This window comes from Monopterus albus, unplaced genomic scaffold (genome assembly GCF_001952655.1).
Source record: "Monopterus albus unplaced genomic scaffold, M_albus_1.0 scaffold157.1, whole genome shotgun sequence".
NCBI classification, from domain to species: Eukaryota; Metazoa; Chordata; class Actinopteri; order Synbranchiformes; family Synbranchidae; genus Monopterus; species Monopterus albus.
Window position 1 is genome coordinate 1,287,360 of NW_018128037.1, and position 20,350 is coordinate 1,307,709.

A 20,350-nucleotide genomic window follows, 5' to 3' on the forward strand; every position below is an offset into this window, starting at 1 on the left:
GGAATGCTGATTAGTTCAGAGTTGACACAACCTCGACACAGACACATGCAAACACTAAACTGTAAAAACAAATAAACCCAGATAGCAGATGGAATCTTTGTCTGCATGTCTTGGTGTATGTGACTTTCTGCGGGTTGTGAGGACATTTTCACCAGTCCTCACACCTTCACAAAGGGCTGTTTGAGGGTTCAGACTTGGTTTCAGGGTTCAGGTTGGGGTTAGGCATTTACAGTTGAAGTCTGAAGTTTGCATACAGCTTAGCCAAATACATTTAACTTGGGTCAAATGTTTCAGGATGCCTTCCACAAGCCTCTTACAATAAGTTGCTGGAATTTTAGTCCATTCAGACAGAACTGGTGGAACTGAGTCAGCGTTGGAGGCCTCCTTGCTTGAACACGCTTTTTCAGTTCTGCCCACAAATGTTCTATTGGACTGAGGTCAGGGCTTTGTGATGGCCTCTCCAGTACCTTGACTTTGTCATCCTTAAGCCATTTGGCCACAACTTTGGAAGTCTGCTTGGGCTCATTGTCCATTTGGACAAGACCCATTTGTGACCAAGCTGTAACTTCCTGGCTGATGTCTTGATGTTGCTTCAATATATCCACATAATCTTCCTTCCTCATGATGCCATCTATTTTGTGAAGTGGCCCACTCCCTCCTGCAGTAAAGCAGCCCCACAACATGATGCTGCCGCTCCCGTGCTTCATGGTTTGGATGTCAAATAAAGAGGTACTAATTTTGAAGGCAGGCCTTAAAATACATCCACAGGTGCACCTGCTAATGATGTCAGTTAGCCAATCATAAGCTTCTAAAGCCATGACATCATTTTCTGGAATTTTCCAAGCTGTTTAAAGGCCCTGAGGGTGGCTAAGTACACAAAACACAGGACTTGCATACACTCAGTGTATGTAAACGTCTGACCCCAAGAGTGATATAGTGAATTCTAAGTGAAATAATCTATCTGTAAACAGCTGTGTCATGCTTAAAGCACATGTCCAAACAGACTTCCCAAAATGAGAGTTGAACATGACATCTGTGGAGGGACTTCAGTTTTAATGACTTCAGTTTAAGTGTTTGTAAACTTCTGGCTTCAGCTGTAGTTGTGATGATTAACAGAGTAAGGAGCTAGGGAATGCATTATGTCACGGTGTGTTCCTACAACTGTAGAACGACTTTCCTCACAGTTGTAGAAAGACAAACATGTCTAAACATGCATGCTTCTCCAGTGAAAACACAGTTAAAGCCCACTCCCCTTTCCTCCTGTTACTACAACTTTCCTTGTTTCAAGCCACCTGTGTCCCCACAGATGTGGAATAAATCTGTTCACTGGGAGCTCTTCTTCTCTATTGGTTGTCAGATTACAAATCATTTAATAGGTATTCACACAGAGAAGCTGCATTCTCTTCTTTGTCTCAGCAGGACATGGATCCAGTCTGTCCACTTTGATTTTCTCTGGGCTTGTTATATTATAGGCATGATCCAGGTGTTGTCATGACTTTGTCTTTCAGTGACATGACTAGCTCATACCAACTTCCTGCTACCTCCATCAAATCTTTATTTATTATTTTTTTTAAACCAAAAGTTTGTGAATGACAAACTCCAAAAACCAGGAACATGACCCAGTATGTGAAGGCTGGCAATCACACTGTATGTTAACCATTTTTTAAAATACATTTGTTTAGTTGTCCTCTTTCTGAGGATGATACAGCACTAGTTTTTTTTTTTTTTTTTTCTATTGCAGATGGAAAAATTTAAATTAATCACATCAGTGTTAACAGGCCACAGTCTTCCTGTGAACGTGTGTGTGTGTGGCGTTGTATGATCTTTTAAAAGGGCAGATAGCTGTCACTGTACTCCTCCCACACATATATACACTCACTCAGTCTTATCAGTCACACGCTGTGTAAACAGCTAAGAGTCCCTAGCTGGCTGATAAAGGGACATTTTCTTCTACTCCGGCACTCAAACCTTTAAGTTTTGAACAGCTGAAGGTGTTGCCCTGTAATGACACCCTGCTTTACATCCATATTGTTTACATAGGCTCTGGTTTCCATTATAACCAGATTGGACAGTGGAGCTGGGCACGTCAATTAAAAGGACACTCTTGGTATGTGTTCAGTGTCTGTCTGTAACATACAGGGATGAAGACTAAACAAGAGCTTTTGGTTGGACACAAGCACTTTGAAGATATCACCTTGGTGTCTGGGAAATTGTGATGAGTGTTTATCATTGCTAAACATGAACTGATTTACCAGAATAATAATAAATCACCCAATAATAAACTGAATCATTAGCTGTAGTCCTAACAGCACTGTAGGTACTGTAGATGCCAGTACTCACTGCCATGCCTAATCTGTTACACTGTGTGTGCCAGGTCACAGTGGAAGCAAAAGGGATAGAAACATTTTATTCCTTCTTTGTCTAATTACTATGGTCACTAGATGTCCACAAACTAACGCAACAAATGGCTGTAATAACCTGCTGGCCCAAACAACATATAGAGTCGTCTGTCTTCTACTCCCTGACGACTACACTGGGCAGCTTTGAAGAGAGGGAAAACCAGATGTTGAAACAGTAGACAGCTGTATGTTTCCTGCACCTTCAAAGTAGTTTGACAACAGAAGATGAATCTTCAAAATCTTTTTAATCGTTCCCTCACACTTAAAGCATCATGACCTCTTTTTGGAGTTTTCATTTGGTCCAGTTTTGGAGCAGAAACACAGAGACTGAGTGCTGTACATAAAAAGACAAGGAACAGGGTAGGGAGAAGAGGAAGGCTATAACAAATGTACGATCAGGGAGTTGTTTTTTCCGTAGTGCAGGAGGAGTCTGTCAGTGTGGTGGTGCGAGATGCACAGCAGGACACACATGCTGAGTTCAGAGTACATGCCTGAAGTGACTCGCCATCTTTTCACAGATGTGTGAACAAACCAATTCTGGGCCGCTTGCATATGTGGTCCTAGATCCGATTCATATCTGATCTCTGAACATGCAGCTGCTGTCAGAATGATCAGATCGTTTTTAGTTTTTTTTTCCTTCTCCATCTCACTCCTCTGCACATGTGCATGTTGCCCGTGATCAGTCAGTGTTGGGCCCTCACAGATGGTGTGAGCTCAGCGGTGTTCAGAACAGAGCCAGATACATGTCACTTATAAACAAGAATATGAACCATGAACAGAAAAAGATCAGATCTGCTAGAAAGACTGGATTTGAGCATTAAGGCCTGTGATGTTAGCGTAGTGACTGTGCGTCTGTGAATGTGTGTGTGTGTGTATATGTGTTGCTGAGTCAAAGGTCCATGGGGTGTATGTAACCCGTGGAACGTCCAGTGTCTCTCAGTGCCAGATGTGTGGACAGGCTGTTCTTACACACTGCTGTGCAAAAACAGTGCTTGTTAGTTGGTCAGTAACCAAGTATGTGTGTGTGTGTGAAAAGGATTTAGTATGGAGGGTATTTAAGTAAAGCTGGGTGTGAGTGTGTGTGTGTCTGTGTGTGGGGGCTGGTGTCCTCCCAACATTATTCAGGTTGTGAGGACACAAATCTGTTTGCACACACTGTGGGGACGTGATGTCCTCAGTGTAAAGTGCCTTGAAGTGATAGAAGTAGGACCTTGTGAAGGAGGTTTCAAAGCCTCAGTGATGTCAACTTGATGAAGCGGCTTGGTGAACACTGAATGACTGAGGGTGGGAGAGCACTACATCTACAAGACATTGTCTTCCCTTTTCTTTTACAACCTGGATCTTATTCTAGGCCACACTGATGTTTATTGAATGGCATCTCTAAATGTCAGCAGCGATGCTGAACAGGAAAGTGTTTTCAGACGCAATTCTTTGAGGAATGCAGTATGGAAAAGTCATCTGCACAAAGCAGGGCATGTGCTTTAGATGGAGAGCTGTTGAATGGAGAAAAAAATTGATTTCCTTACAAAAAGTTTGTTATATGATCATAATGTACAGGCTTCTCATTGCCTGGTAGGCGTCTCTTAACATTCTGTTAAAGATTCAAGATTTTTATTTGCTATTTATGTATAAACAGACAGTAAAGGCATATAGGAATTCTTGTGCAGTGCTCTCCTAGAGTCAAGTAAAGACAAACACCTAGTCTAAATATAAGATAACCCAAGAATACAAAAAAACAAGAATACAAAACAGTTGATAAAATTGTGGATACAGGAATAAGATAACAGGTAAATGGGGAGTTTCAAATGTTACACATGATATTGCACATAGTGTAATTGTATATGGTATTCTACATAGTAAGGTAATGAGGGGTTTTCACATTTTGTATTTGCCATCAGTCTTACTGTGGCAGGGAAAAAGCTGTTGTAAAGTCTAGTTCTGTGTGTGATGATACTGTCCGCCCTGCTGTGAGTGAGGCTGTAGGTGCAGTTTTTGTGTCTGAGCAGAGAGAGAGCTGGGTGGCATGGATCCCTGATTATGTTTTCTGCCCTTTTACGACAGCGCTGTGTGTACAGTGTGTCCATAGCAGGCAGTTCAGACTCAGTGATCCTCTCTGCAGTCTTTATGACCCTTTGAAGAGCCTTCCTCTCTGCCTGTGTAGTGTTACCATACCAGACTGTGATGCCAGTAGTGAGGATGCTCTCACTGTGGCAGCTGTGTTCAGTGACCAGCTCAGGTCAGATGTCACCTGCAGGCCCAGAAACTTGTGGCTGTCAGCCCTCTCCACCTCAGTCCCTTTGATGGTCAGAGGCAGCAGAGGGGAGGGGTTCTTCCTGAAGTCTACTATTATTTCTTTTGTCTTGTTTATGTTGAGGATGAGGTCATTCTCCTCTCCATAAACAAGAATGTCGTTCACCAAGCTTCTGTAGCCTGATTCGTCTCCCCCTTGATGAGGCCCAGGGTGGTGGTGTCATCAGCATATTTAATGATGGTGGTGTTGTCATGGTTGGAGACACAGTTGTGAGTGTACAGGGTGAAGAGTCTGCGGCTGAGACAGCACCTATGACACCTAAATTACAGTCACTGCTCAGAGTATATGTATTAAATTGCACAGTACAGTTCAGAGTCCCGACTGTAATTATTTGCAGTTATGCATTTTCTGTTCTTTATGCTCCGTGATAAAGTAAAATCTAGTGTAAAGTGCCAGGTCTCAGCTTTAGTTTAAGTAGGTTTACTTCAATGTGTATAAGAACTGTGTGTGAGATATAGCCCTTTAAGGCAGCTGCTTTCTGACTAAAAGCTCCCTGATTTGCATCTCTACAAGTCATGTGACCTGCTGCTGTTTTTGACCCCTCAGTGTCACAAGTCTTCTATCTTAGGGCTGTGAAACTAACCAAACGATAGGGTAGACTGACTGCAAGAACACTTTAAAACATGAAACAGGATTTAAACTTAGCAGATGTAATCTACACATCTGAGACGTGGAATTGTGGTTATGTCTATATAATGATGAAGTGGAACTGAAAGAGCACATTCAGTTCAGTGTATGAAAATCAGCACAAAGACAGAAGTATAACACAAACTTGGTAGATGAGCTCAAGAATCAGTATCGATTCCTGTTCCTACAAAGCCAAAGATCCGCATGAGTATATTAAGCCAGCATGTGTTGGTATAAGCCACTGGTTGTGTGTGTGTGTGTGTGTGTGTGTGTGTGTGGGGACTCTGTTCTGAACTAAACCACTCTGATCAGTGGAAGCTGTCTGTGAGGAGGAAGCAGTTGTCAGTGCACTCGTCAAAACCGGACAAATGCTCGAGGGCAGATCAGGAAGCAGCAGAGAGCAGAGACACAGAGGCAGAATATGTTTTTCCTTTGATGGTGCTTGTTTTTGGCATGATGCTTAGATGTTAGGGCCAGTTACACTTTCACTTCCTGGTTTTCCCCGCTAAGAATTTCATTTTTATGTGGCCCAAAGTATTTGGTGTTAGTTTTGAAGGTAGCTGTTGTTAAAAAAATGTGCTGCCTGTCATAACTTTGGAATGAAAGCAGGTACATTTGGAGCATTTAGGAAAAATGAATGCATATGAAAAAGACTAGTTAATAGTAGCACTGGTGTAATATGAGTGGATTATATTTTTCACACTTTAGGGTAATCAGGCATTTTTTTGCAGTCTTATGACAAACTGAGTGTCTCCATCTGGTCAGCAGCTCAGCACAGAGATGGAGCGAGAGATGGAGGTATGACGATAAGGGTGGTGGAGTTGTATACGCAGATAAAGCAGTCTTTTTTTGGCTCTGGCCTTTCTGTTTTAACATCTTTCTTTAGTGTACTTTGTTCAGGTAATTAAAATGTCAAATGTTAGGACAACCTGATTAAGATGCATTCTAGCCACATGTTGAAAATATGGGTGAATTAAATAAGGGTAGATACAATTAGAGATGAATCTAGTGACACACTGTGTAACATCGCATCTTTAGGATTCAGTGTTTTTCAGTGAATCTCTCCTAGCTAGCTCTAGGTACCTCTGTCATCTGAAACAGGTGACAGAGCTACAGTCAGATGGACAAGAGCAAACCAGGGCCATGCTGAGACAGGCAGGAACAATGATTTATGTTAGGGAAGAAAATATAACCAGGGACGGAAAATACAGCAAAGCGCCAGGAGAAAAACAGATGCAGATGAATGAAAACTGAGGTCAGGCCAAAAAAAAAAAAAAGTACAGAATGTAAACACCCACCATTATTTTTATACTATTTTAAGCCTGCAGTCTTCTGACTGAGTATTTGCACTAGTTTATTTTAAGCTAAAACAGCACCAGCTATTATTAGTGTGACTGGTCTTATTCATGACTGCGTCCTAGACAGATCCATCAGTGCAGTCAACAAAAACTGGCCTGCACTGGTTCTGGGCCCTGACAAGGCCCAGTCACTTTCCTCTGTGATTTAAAGGAGCTGTAGCAGTTTGAATTTCACATCAGACTGAAATTCTGAAACATGGAGCAGATGCTCTTTAATATTTAAATACATTTCTGGTCATCTAAAACCTGAGCCACAGGGCGACCCATACCCTACTGATGACTAGATTCACCAGTTGACTGTCCCACAGATTTTATGACCAGTTCATGTAGAAAACCAGATGATTCCAAATGGTTCACTTACTTTTTCTTGCCACTGTTGACGGACTACAGGACGCAGGATACATTTGACTTGACAAAATAAAATCCTTTTTAGCTGACTGAAGCCGTACGCAGTCATCATCCCACTTTGTTTTATGTAACAAAACACAAAGGAGTTAAATTTACAAATATTTTTATGTAACTTCAACAATAATGAAAATTTGTTTTCACCAAATTTTTGTTGATTTAAGAAGTGATAAACTAACAAAATGCTTTATTACTCCATTTCCCCACAGGATATGCAAAGTTTCGACAGTATTTTTATTATGTGACGGGTGGAAATTTCAGAAACTATCACAAAATCTGGTGCAGTTAAATTGTTTTGTCCCTTAGACAGTCAGTGACATTAAACTGTTAACCACTGAGAAGAAACACGGCTGCACTGCTGGGTTTATGACGAGTGGTAGCCATGACATGTAGCCAGGTTTGCCTTTGGTTAAATCATATGTGAACATACTGTACATACCAGTTTTAAAGGATCTGATGTAGCTCCTACTGCTTGTTGCAAATTTAATCACATATTAATAATAATGTGAACAGTATTAGCCAGGAGCTTGAGGTGTGGATAAAGATGAGGGCATCCCCTGTCAGAAGAGTCCAGTCACCAGACTTCAAGGTGTCTTACTGTCAAATGAAGAAAGCTTCATTTATTTGTATATTTAATTCATTTTTTCCAGGAAAAAAAAACCTGGAAAAGTGCATCAGCCAAACTGGATGTGACCGTGATGTAAAAGAGATTTGCTGTTTTGTTTTGGCTGTTAGCCTTTAGCTGGAATGACACAGAGATAAAAAAAAATATTTACAGAATAAATGTCACATCAGTTTGCTTTGGCTAAAAGGCTTTGTGATTAAATTTGTTTCTACAAAACAATATTTGTGGAAGATAGAGGAGTAAAGGTTACTGGTTCGATCTCCACAGTGTCTCTTGTCAAAATGTGTAGTAAATATACAGCTCATCCAAACCCATATTGGTGAGCATGTAGCTAGTATGAGTCTTTTTCTGTACACCCATCGTTACTGTCAGCCTCTCCAACGAGGGAAAAGGCAGACAGGATTTTTCCGTTCCCACACATGGAAAACTTTCCACAACATCCCAGAGAGATGAAGCAGTCTGGTTCTCATGGAAATGGGTCACTGTTGTGATAATGGGTCTGAAGAGCCACAGCTAGATACTTACTGGGGCAGATTTAGAAAGACTGGGCGATATCCAGACACTATTGATGCTCAAATGACTACAGCATTTTCCTCCCTGAAGTCTCCGAACTGAGAAAATCTTTTAAAGGTAACCAGACAGGGCTGTTGTTGTGTAGAGTTTCCATTAGTAAACCCATTCAGTTAAATATCAGTCACACTCCTGCTAGGGTTGGGTATCGTTTGGCCCTTTTCTCATATTGGTGCTAAAACAATGCTTTTAAGGCAGTGCCAGTGCCTAAATGGCACCAGAGCTGCTGCTTAAAAAAAAAGAGAAGCATAAAACAAGGCCATAAATTTCATAATTTAAAGGGTATAAAGGCCACTGACTGGGCACCAAGGCTGAGACAAATCAAATGCAAAAGCAGATGCTCATAGAATGGTTAAAGGGAAATGAGCAGAGACAGTATAGTAACTGTTCACCTTTATTATAATTTGGACAGTAGATGGCACATTTAGTACATTTAGATTCAAAGGCAAACTAAGCTATGTCTGTTGATGTTGCCTAAGATCACGGGTCAGAAGAATGATGGCTGTGTTAAGGAGAAAACAGAGGAAAGGACGTCTACTTTCTCTTAATCACTGTAACTGGTGCAATAATTACATTCTTCTGGCATCATGATGACAGAATGACCAGCATCACTTCTAGCACTGTGACTAAAAATAAATGCACAATGGCTGCATATTAAGGTTTTCACTTGGTTGTCAATATTAGTGCTTATTTAGCATATACAATATTTAAAATAGTGGAGAGAACATGGTAGATTTCAACATTATGTAACGTTTTAGAGCCCCTGAGTTTTCGTACAGCTCAGAGACAGAGCCAAATATTACATCCTTCTATCTGAATATCCAGTAAAACTAAAAGGGGCCATATTGTAGTATCACAAGCTTGATTGATGCACTCTGAATGAAAAATCATCTAACATCATCTAAATCTATGAAAATCTTTCATAATACCACATCTGTTTTATTCAAAAGAATATGTAAAATATCTATTTTACACTGTTAAAGGAAAATTCTGAGTACCTGCAAGTTTAAAGATGAATTGTATCATGTTGTTTGCATTATTAAAAGAAATAAATACATTTTTAATATTTTTTCTTAAAATATACTTTTTTTATTGTAAAGAATGATAAAATAATATGTGCTAAACTATTGTTTTGCACAGTCCAAAGTTCTTGATGATAATCTATTACATATGTATTCCTAATGCTCAGAAATTTAAATGATTAAATTGCATAGTTGATGATTTATGACATGCTAACCTAAACTGGGAGAGTTTGAACTGCACATTGTTTTTGTTTATTTTCTCTAAGAAGTTCCACACAGAACCTTTTGATGGCTGTAGTCTCTGCATGTTTCTGCTGTTTGTATTTGGCATTGTAGCAAAATGATACTGACCTCATTATCACGTTATTTCCAGGTGCCAGTAAAAGCAAGGGGAAACAGTGGCTCTTTGTAAAGACACAGCCTTAGTTGCATGAAGTATTCATTTTTGTTCTTTTTTTCTTTTTTTTTTTTATTTAACGAACATTCGAAAACCATTGCCCATCCCTACCCTGGACAGTCTGTATTTCCATTTCAGCCCTGTGGCTGTCATACGGATCAATCATGTGACCCCAGTGTATCATTGTGTCGACTACAGAAGCCATGCTTGTTTTCATTTTAAACACCAGACACTGTCATTGTCATCACCAATTAGGGTCATCAGCCGTTGGGCTTTTTCCATTCCTATACAATAGAAACATTCCGGAAATCTGCGGAATCACGGTTCCCATGGAAATGGAATCCTGAGAAGATCCCATCATGTGACCATTGTTACTGTAGGGTCATTAGAAATAGACTCTTTGGTCTAATAATACTGGGTAAGTGGCAGCTGCTCTGGATATTTTTATGTTTACTCTTTACATCCAACAGAAGCAGTCTGATCAACATCTTTACTGGAACAGTAAATCTGCATTTCAGTATTGTAACACTGTTGACCTCATCTGTGTCGTGTTTATGTTGTTCAGAGTATTTCTGGATCTGAAGAATTTTGTGTTTACTTGAACACTTACTGGGTAATTCAGTCTTCCATACTTCCCTGAATGCTGACAATGATTCAGAACTGTGGTTGCGTTGTATGTTTAGGAACCGAGCACGTCAGTTTACTAAGCATCTTTCAGGTTGTTCAAATGAAAACAAAAGTCTAGAGGCAGTGCTGTGCTTCACACAGTACCAATAACAGATCCACAAAAATGCAAACTATTAAGTTCAAAGTTAAAGCAAAATGGTGGCTCTAGAAAGGAGCAGACTGATTTAGAATGATGCTTACCTCAGACCTAGTTTGGCATTTCTCTTCAGCTGACATAGACACTGCCACTGATACACATTAAGCTAATTTTGGCCAGTGCATCAGCCTAGCTCTACTGAACACAGCACAGGTTTGTCACAGTGCTAATGTCACTGGTACATGACTGGTGTCATTTTCTATCATGTTGCCCCTGCCAATGAGAAGGTGTCTGCTGGGGTCTTTAAATATATATTAGAAACTTGACCTTTAATTCTGAACTTAGTGAAAATTTAATCCAGCACTTACTCTTTATGACTGCCTCCTGTATGTCCAAGCAAACACCTCTCCCATTAACTGACTGGGAGTCAGAGAATTGAGCAGGTATCAAATTTCTCCCACCAACACTACTGCAGGATATGATGTTTCTATTCAGGTAAAAATAGAGATACTTAAAAAAGATTCTCACCTCTGCTGCATTCAGTGCATTGAGTGTTGACACCACTGTAATGTGACATGTCAGGATGTGAGGAATGTTACTAAATGGATCCAGGAGTTTAAAATGTATCAAACGACTTTTTTTTAAGTTTAGTTATTTTCCTTTAACAAGTATCACACTCACTTGGACAGTAGCTTCAGCTGAAGATGTGTGAATGGTGTTTTTGTCTGGGACCAACAGTGGGAAGACCATCCTGCAGCTCGGCGTGTCTGAACATGTCTACCCAGATGTTACTACTGCTTGTGTGCATTACATACAGGAATGTGCAGCTCCCTCAAACATCTGCGTTACAGCATTGACGAGTACTGAGGACTGACAATTGAAAGTTGTGTGTGAGTCATGTAGTGAGCAGCAGTAATAACAGTGATTTAACTCCATGTGGTGTGGAATCAACTGATCCACCATAAAAACAACAACGGATGTTGTGCATGTATTAGTGTGAATGAACATGTGTTCATGCTTGCATGTGTTCACACTTGTGTAACTGTTATGTCTTTGCAGAAGACCTTTGGGGGATGTTTACTAAACCTGTCACATATTGTCAGATTTTCAAAATACTGTGGCAACACAATTTTTCAATTTATTTGTTGTAATTATTAACACTGATAATGTAAATGAGCACAGCCACAGCAGTGTTAATTTGAATACACCTCGGCTTAGGATCTGGTGGATCATTTTCAGGTTTACATTGGCTTTTAAAGGTTTTACTACAAAGCATTTGAATGTTTAATGAGCTTTATGAACATACAGTTTCCCCATAGTGCCTGACGCTGGTCATAGTAACCCCCCAACATTGTTAGCTGCATTTCTACCATAAATTTCACCATAATAACAACTTCGAAATCAAAAACTAAACAGCCACAGATGTTCAAGCAGCAGCCTGGTCTGAAATTAGGAAGAAATAACCAGCACTGACCTTCAGGGAGGCAGCTGTCCCTGACGTTTCCCTCGGGTAAATGCTGCTATTTAGCTTGTATGTTGATGTAACATTACATTGGGTCAGTGTTGACAGATAAACTCTCCAAACCGTGAAAGCACACTCTGTTTTGTGTTTGCCTTTACAGGAACATCTGTGGGAAATGACCTGCAGCGCCCAGTCAAGCGTTTGATGTGAGGAAATTGACAAGTAACATGTTAGAAAGAATGTTAGTATTCTCAGATAACAATAGGCCATGTTTAGCAGTTGTCACGATGTGCAAATGTGAAGTATGGCATGTATCAATACAATATTTGGAACATTAGGAGTTGTGTGTTAAAAATACACCTAAGAAAATTGCAGAAGTAATGCAAGAGATGCTACAAGACAATATAGCCACTGTTCTGTAATCCTCTTATACTACTATCCAATTCTGTACCGTGTTAACAAAGCTGAGGATAGATTTACTTATTTTACAAAGTAACGTGTGTACTGGAAAAACTGCACAGTAACCAGTGCCTCTGCAGCCAGTTTGTGGACGTGTTTTTCACTTGGCAAGTTTTTACTCCTCAGAGAGTTGTATCCATTTTTATGCTTGGAAAATATTTGTCAAAGCTTTAGATTATTTATATGATACACTGTCAGAATAGTTTGTAATAGTATGACACCACAAGGAGAGAGACAAATCTGAACATAGTGTTCTAGCAGGGGGTTTTGACAAATGTGGAAATAGCAAAACAGGCACGGACTGTTCTTTTCTCATATTTTGTGTGTCTACACACACTGGAGACCCATGTGAATGTCAGAAAATGCTCTAAAAGTCAATTTTGCATATGTGACCTTTAAATGCTAGCTACAAAAAATGTCATGTCTGTGAAAGCGAGTGGCATTCATCTGATTATAGTGTCAATATCAGGATCTCAGACTAGTTGGGGTGTAACGATGCACTGTGGCATGATGTTTCACGATTCACAAATGTGACAACAGGAATTGTAAAACTGTGAAATGGATCATAATATTAAGTCAATAAAATTTGACTCCCAAATATTTACATGCAATTGATGTTACAGCTAGAGGGCAGTTTTGGTGACCATGACATTTGTCTGTGGTTGTCTTCCTGGTGTGTTGTGCACCGTTGGCACTAGTCGGACCCTGTCGGCGGCTTTTTGGCAAATTCATATTTAATTGGCATAAGGCAAAGAGCCCACTTTGATTGGCTATTCATCTTGGCGAATCCATGTAAGAGAAGAGAAATGTTTGGGGAAACCCCCCAGACATGGTCACAATTAGGAGCAGCTATAAACAGCAGTTGTTGAATGACAGCTGCTTTGTTTACAGCTTTATTTGTGCCTTCTAGCTCTTCTTCTTTCCCTTTCTCAATGGTGAATACGTATGCTGCCACTTGCTGGTAGGGAGACTTATTTCTATCACGCAGATGCAGAACATGATAGCTGGGCATTGGCTGCATCTGTGTGGTATGTTCAAGTGCTATTTTTGTTCGACCCGACAGGAGGCGATGCAGCAGTCTGCTAGTTCTTTCACGTCAGCTTGGCATGTTTCTGCCCAGAGACTGACTAGTAAGAAATTTAGGAAGAGGTGGAACTAGATGATGCCCCGCTGAACTTTAAATCAGCTGTACAGCAGCATTTTTCCATGGTTTTCCAGCATCAAATCAAATTTATATAGCACTTTAAAAACAACATCCAGTTGACCAAAGTACTTAACATGGCAGAAAAACATAATGACAATAAATGACTAAAATAGAATAAGATCAGTGCAAAAAAATAACTGCATAATAGCACAGACACACAGATGACATACAGTCAATAAATTAAAATTAAAATGAAGGCAAGAAAATGGAGACAGTTCTTGACTGAACAAAGGCTGCAATGCACTGACTCTGAAGTTCTGGACCGAACAAAGGCTGCAATGCACTGACTCTGGTTTACATGATGGCTAAAACCGGTAGCACGCTGCTTCATCTACAATGGCATCATAAAGAAGAGTTACAGTCACCACCACCTGTTAAGTTAACCAAAGGCCAGTCAGCACTTTGTGCCACAGCTTCTGGCATCAAGTCGGTGCAAAAGAGATGATGACACAGAGCATCAGAATTTTTAGTGTCAAAGACATGAAGCTGTTTTTGGTCATCAAGGACGAAGGGTTTGGAAAATTTTGTCAACACGTTGGAGCCCAAGTATTGCATTCCATCTCGTGCACATTTCAGCAAATCTGTTTTTCCAGCATTATATGTATGAGGCTGTAAAAGTAAAGCTGATGCCCTTAAGATGGCTGAAAGAGTCACTTTAACAATAGATGGCTAGACCTCAGGGACCACCCAGAGCTACATTACTATCACAGCCTACTTTATCAACTGCCAAATGGTGATTTTTATTTATTTTTTTTATTTATTTCCTTTCCAAACACGCACGATGTTTGAATCACACTGGACGAAACATTGCCGAAGTGCTAAATTGGCATTTACTGAATGGGAGCTTGGAACAGCCAATCAGGCCATTGCTATTGTGACAGACAACACCAGAAACATGGATTCAGCACTGAGAGAAGCCTGGCTTGGACTGCACATCACGTTTTTAGCCGTGTTAAACCTGGTCACCCAAGCGGGGCTGGAGGTTCGTTCTGCTTGACATAACGACATGCAGCCTAAAATGTGTTTTATTTAGCCTGTCTTGCTGTTAGTCTGGTTATCACTACTAATGTTTTTAGAAATTTGTGTCGATGTAGTTCACGCATCCTATATTTAGCTGTGCAGTCAAAGTTTTATAGTTCTGTGTCACTGTCAGAACGGTCTGTCTGCACAAACTAAATATCACTGAAAAGTAAATGAATCCATGAAATTAAATATGAATACTGCAATAGAAATCAAGCATTAAGCTTTATTTAGTCCTCAACATCAGGCACTTTGGAATTTTACAGTGATTTATTTGTTATAAAAATACACAAATTGGTCCAGTATTTGTTAGTTTCTCAAAAATGCATGTTCCAAACCTGGTGAATTCTTCTGTTTCAGATCATTTTATTCAAAGAAGAGGTTTCACATGTAGTTATAAATGTGATGCCTTAACTGGCTTTGTGTGAAACATGTAAGTGACATAATTATCGTGACATCACAGAAATGGTGTGTGTGTTTACAGTTAACAAGAAGTATATGAGAAATATCTCTGTGTGGTGCAAGAGAGTGCTGCTCTGTGTGTACTTGTCCCATGAGATTATGCATGTGTCTGTGGATAACATGCAATTATAGTTTGTGCCGTGTGTGACTAATGCTGATGTCAGTAAAGTTATGTAACTGCTGTGATGTCAGTGAGTTGAGCTCCTTGGCCTGTTTTCATGATGAGGTCTGGCGCTGTAATCCACGGCATTGACACAGCAACGCATCCTAACTCGTAACCCGACCTTTAGCAGACGCAAATTCACATGCACACACGTACAGAACCTCAGCTTTGGTGTCCAAAATTATATGTGAGTTTTGTTATGGGTTGGAAACCCAGTGCTTAACATTGCATTTCAAAGTTTAAAATTCCCTTATAAAAAATATGGCTCTGCACACAAAAATAGGTAATGGTTACATTATCACAGAGGGGGGTAAATGTGTGTGCTGATGTTTTGGTGACATGTTATTCTAACACCAGCAAATAGAGAAATACTTGGTACTTGATACTAGTTCATTCTGTGTGTGTGTGCTGTGTAGTATGTCTTACTCAAATAGACTGTCTCCTGGCATCCTTATTTGTGATTTGCTGAACTGAATGTGATACCCCTCATTTTATTTTTGTCTGTCTGCAGGACGCGAAACTTCTCTGGTGGTTCTCCCAGACCTCGACACACCAAGAAGATCCACTTCATTAAGAATATGAAACAGTATGACACGAGAGGCAGCAGGTGAGACACAGACATATTCTTCAACATCACAGTTTTTACAGACCAGACATACTAGTATCACCTGGTTGTGAGACAGAGTTAAAGGTCAAGATACAATCCACTGGTCCAGCCAAATCTTTGTCCAGGTGTAGATGGTGTTTAGCAGCATGTTGATCCCTGATGTTGAAAGCGTGAAGAGTTACAGAACAACACTGATGCACAGCATGGTCAGGACAGTGGGCTCAGGCTTCTACAGGGTGGGCCACGGAAAAGTAGCCCATGTACTATGTCTGAAGTAAAAAAAATAAATAAATAAACTGTGTGTGTGTGTGATCAAATTTGCTTCATTTTTAGTCCCTGAGACCTGTTTTGTCAGGGCTAATGGTTTACAGCTCTCTTGCTCTGCTGCTGAGCCCCTGGTCCCACCCCAAGATTCTGAATGGGTAATAAAGTGGTTATGAATCTATATGTCACAATTTTTTGTATCCAAAATTGCACTCCCCAGTGACACAAATCGGTCAAAGTAGAAAGTAAAATGTCATATGCAGTGTGCGTGGAAATCACACAGCATGCAGATGCCTACTGTGTCGTGTGCAAGAAAGCACTGGAATTAGGAACTTTGGCTATAAAGGCACTGGAATCATAAGAAGACATAAATACACAAAACTAGGGGTATCACCAAGGCCGGGCCCCAGTGCTGACACCAGCTCCTTCAGCAGTGGTAGAAGAGCTCAGGGAGTGTTTGGACCTACCGCAGCATTAACAACTGAGGTGCTATAAACATCATCCACTGTAGCTAAATATCACTCATACAAATCCAGTGAAGACATTATTAAAACCTTGGAGCAGGAGTTCTCGAAATTTTTCAGCTCAAGACCATAAAGAGAAATCTAGTCCATGTCCGGGACCCAAACGGAAAAAATACATCACAAATTGCTATAACATCTGTAAACTTCTGATAAAAAAACACAACAAACCCTGAATTTAAAATGTAACCTTTATGAAATAGTGGAGATGCATCGATAGATTGGTGGAGATCGGAAATGGCCGGTTTTCAGTGTGATTAGCCTTGACCAGTGACCAGCTGATCACTGAGATTTTCGATTCTGTTTTGATCAGATTCAGAGGCACAGCAGTCCACGGCCGTGATGAAATGGCAAATAGGAACTACACGCACTTCAAGAAGAACTGTGAGCTCTGTAGTAATAGTCATTACAGGAAGAAGGTTTTGGTTCGAACCCCGCCTGGCCTGGGGCCTTTCTATGTGGAGTTTGCATGTTCTCCCTGTGCCTGTGCAGGTTCTCTCCAGGTACTCCGGCTTCTTCCCACAGTCCAAACACATGCAGCTTAGGTTGACTGGTGACACTAAATTGCCCATAGGAGTGTGTGTGGGTGTGTGGGGTTGTTTATCTACATCAAAGCCCTGTGATAGATTGGTGACCTCTCACCCAATGTCAGCTGGGATTGCCTCCAGCCTCCCATGACCCTATTCAGGAATAAGTGTTATAGATAATGGATGGATATAGAGTAAATTTTTTTTTTTTTAAATCGTAATTTTCCACAAAAGTCCTCAGATCTTTGATGCTTTATTCCTTTGGTTTTTGTGGGCAGTTCTTCAGTGTTTCCCCTACAATAGTACAGGGATGATGGGCCTGTAATCAATGTCGTTATAATAGTTTAACATAACATAATTGATTGTGAAGTAATAATCGTTTGTGTTGTAATGAAGTTTGTGTAAGCTCAAGATGGTTTCCCATTAAGGAACCAAAGTTAGGAAAACATAAGTTATTTGTCTAGGGTTGGCAGTTCTTTTCAGAAGCATTTTTGTTACATATCTTGAAATTCTCTTTTCATCCCGATGGCAATGAATACATTAAACGCACTGACAACATAAAGAAAAACTTACTGGCCAGGGCTAAAGCAGTTTAGCCATGAACCAGAGGTCCCCAACTATGGTTCGGGGCCACAGATCTGGGTGGGTAACACCGTATTCAAGAAAGTTATAATAAATAAATAAATAAAAAGTTGGATGCTGCCAAAAATAAACCCAGAATTGACATCGGCACAGCTTTTGAATGACTGTGACAACTGCACGAAAAAGGAGGCTGAAAAGTGACGCCATGGTGGCCGTATTTCTGCTGGACAGGTACAGTGCCTACAAAAAGTATTCATACCCCTTGAACTTTTCCACATTTTGTCACATTACAACCACAAACTTAAATGTATTTTATTGGGATTTTATGTGATAGACCAACACAAAGTATTGCATAATTGTGAAGTGGAAAGAAAATGATATGTGGTGTTCAAGATTTTATAAAAATCTGAAAAGTGTGATGTGCATATGTATTCAGCCCCCTTGAGTCAACACTTTGTTGAAGCACCTTTTGCTGCAATTACAGCTGCAAGTCTTTTGGGGTATGTCTCTACCAGCTTTGCACATCTAGAGACTCCAGTTCAGTCAGATTGGATGGAGAGCATCTGTGAACAGCAATTTTCAAGTCTTGAAGGTGAACCTCCGCCCCAGTCCCAAGTCTTTTGCAGCCTCTAACAGGTTTTCTTCCAGGATTGCCCTGTATTTAGCTCCATCCATCTTCCCATCAACTCTGACCAGCTTCCCTGTCCCTGCTGAAGAAAGCATCCCCACAGCATGATGCTGCCATCACTATGTTTTACAGTGGGGATGGTGTGTTCAGTTTGATGTGTAGTGTTAAATGCCTGAAACATTTTCTAGGGGATCAATGTTCTTTGTATGGTTCAGTAGTTACCATCGCTGGCTCAGACGTTTCACATCCCAGGAGGATCAGTTTCTGCTTAATTTTACACTGACTTTTGAATGTTGTGCCCCTGTGTTGCAATAAATGGACGTGTGGAGGGGACAGTCATGTTTCCAGCAGATCTGTTGTGATGCTTCTGCAGCTTCCAGTGAACTCCGCAGTGACTTCCTGCTCTTAGACTTTCCCATGCGTCATGGGGAGCAAGCTGTGTGGGTCTGTGAGTAGTACACACAACCCACAACAGCATTAATCTGTCTCATGGGATGGACAGAGGAGGAGGGGCAGTGGGGACAGAAGAGGACAGTTTGTTAGAGATGTGTCCAAGTAGTAATAATTTATTTGCAGTGGCACTCTCCTTTATGTCCAACCTCCCAGGAGATAGCTACATACTGTATTTAGCTCTTGTGAGAACTAAACCTAGAAATATGAATCAGGGTATTTCCTCATGAATTACCTCAGAATGTTGAATTTCAGCCACAGGATGAGATTATGTCTCTTCACTGACTCTAGGCTTAATGTCTACTGGATTCTTTACCCAGATGGATCCTTACTAAAAATGTACTGAATGTCTGACTATGATCCTGTCATCCCTGTAAAAATAACCAGTGTTTGGATTGGGCTTGTCGTCTCCATAAATGCAGATTGAATTTTGTTAAGTTGTACAATCTAGCAGGTGGTAACATTGCTACTGCAGCATTCAGCAGTAACTGGTGAATGCATCATATACTAGAAAACATTGATTTTAAAACAACATTGTAACATTTGCCACATTGGGACAAAGATGAAGGTTAGCTCCTTTAAAGCTCCTACTTTATATTCTCTTACATTTAATCCAGGTTACATACTGACATCGGTAGGTTTACTGCTCTCTGCAGTAATTACTTGTAGGGCTAGCTGGATCCTAATAAAAAAAAAAAGCATTGTAAATTGGGAGCTTTTGCTTTGTTAACCTTCCTTGTGTCATTCTCTGGATTAAGCGGATGTTATTTTTGGGGTCATCCTCTGTTTTTGAGAGTTCCGTTCTGTATAAGCGTGTGGTCTTTTGTGTTTTCAGTGTGTTAATACTGTCAGGTAAACACAAGGCCAAGGATGTGACACCCCCCCCTGTGGCTGCATATAGGACTAGTGTTTATATAAATAGAAAATAATAAATTACAGACATGTTTAATTTGGAGAGAAGTGTGTTTTCACACACTGTAGAACATTTTTCCAGTGTCTGGTTCCTAAGCCAAAGATGATAATGGTAAACATTCCCTGAGATACAGACCAGACAATTGATGCTGCTCCACAGGGGGTTTACTCTCCAGAGGGTCTGTGTGCTATATACAGTAAATACTGTTTCATTGAAACAATACCTCCTGCTCACCACCAGTCAGACAGAACCGATGAAGCCTCTTGTGAAACGTGTTCTACCTAAAACTATGTCCAGATGCGGTCTTTTAAGTTTTTTCCAGCCTTTTGGAGTAGCTCTGCTTTGCTACACTGATTTCCTTTGTCAGTGTGTTTCTGGCCTGGTTATACAGGGACCTGTCCCCATTCGCATAGGCCTCCTCTTTGTCACAACGAGGCTGCCTGAGCTTTGCTGTGAACCAGGGCTTGTTGTTATTGCATGTGCAGAAGGTCTTGGTGGGCACACACGTCTTCACAAAACCTCATGTCACAGTGTCTGTGACTTCCTCCAGATCTGTAGCTGCAGCTCCAAAAACACTCCAGTTTGTACAGTCAAAGCAGGCCTGTAGGTCT

At 40.5% G+C, this 20,350-nt stretch overlaps 1 protein-coding gene across 3 annotated transcripts in view; it reads left to right on the forward strand.

Annotated features, from left to right (window-relative positions):
- The window catches only part of cables2b (Cdk5 and Abl enzyme substrate 2b), a 35,202-nt gene that overhangs the window by 7,128 nt on the left and 7,724 nt on the right, over positions 1-20,350 (forward strand). For all 3 annotated transcript variants that reach the window (XM_020615046.1, XM_020615047.1, XM_020615048.1), the window contains exon 2: positions 15,759-15,854. In XM_020615046.1, the coding sequence (XP_020470702.1) occupies positions 15,759-15,854 (96 nt within the window). The remainder of the gene's footprint in view (positions 1-15,758; positions 15,855-20,350) is intronic.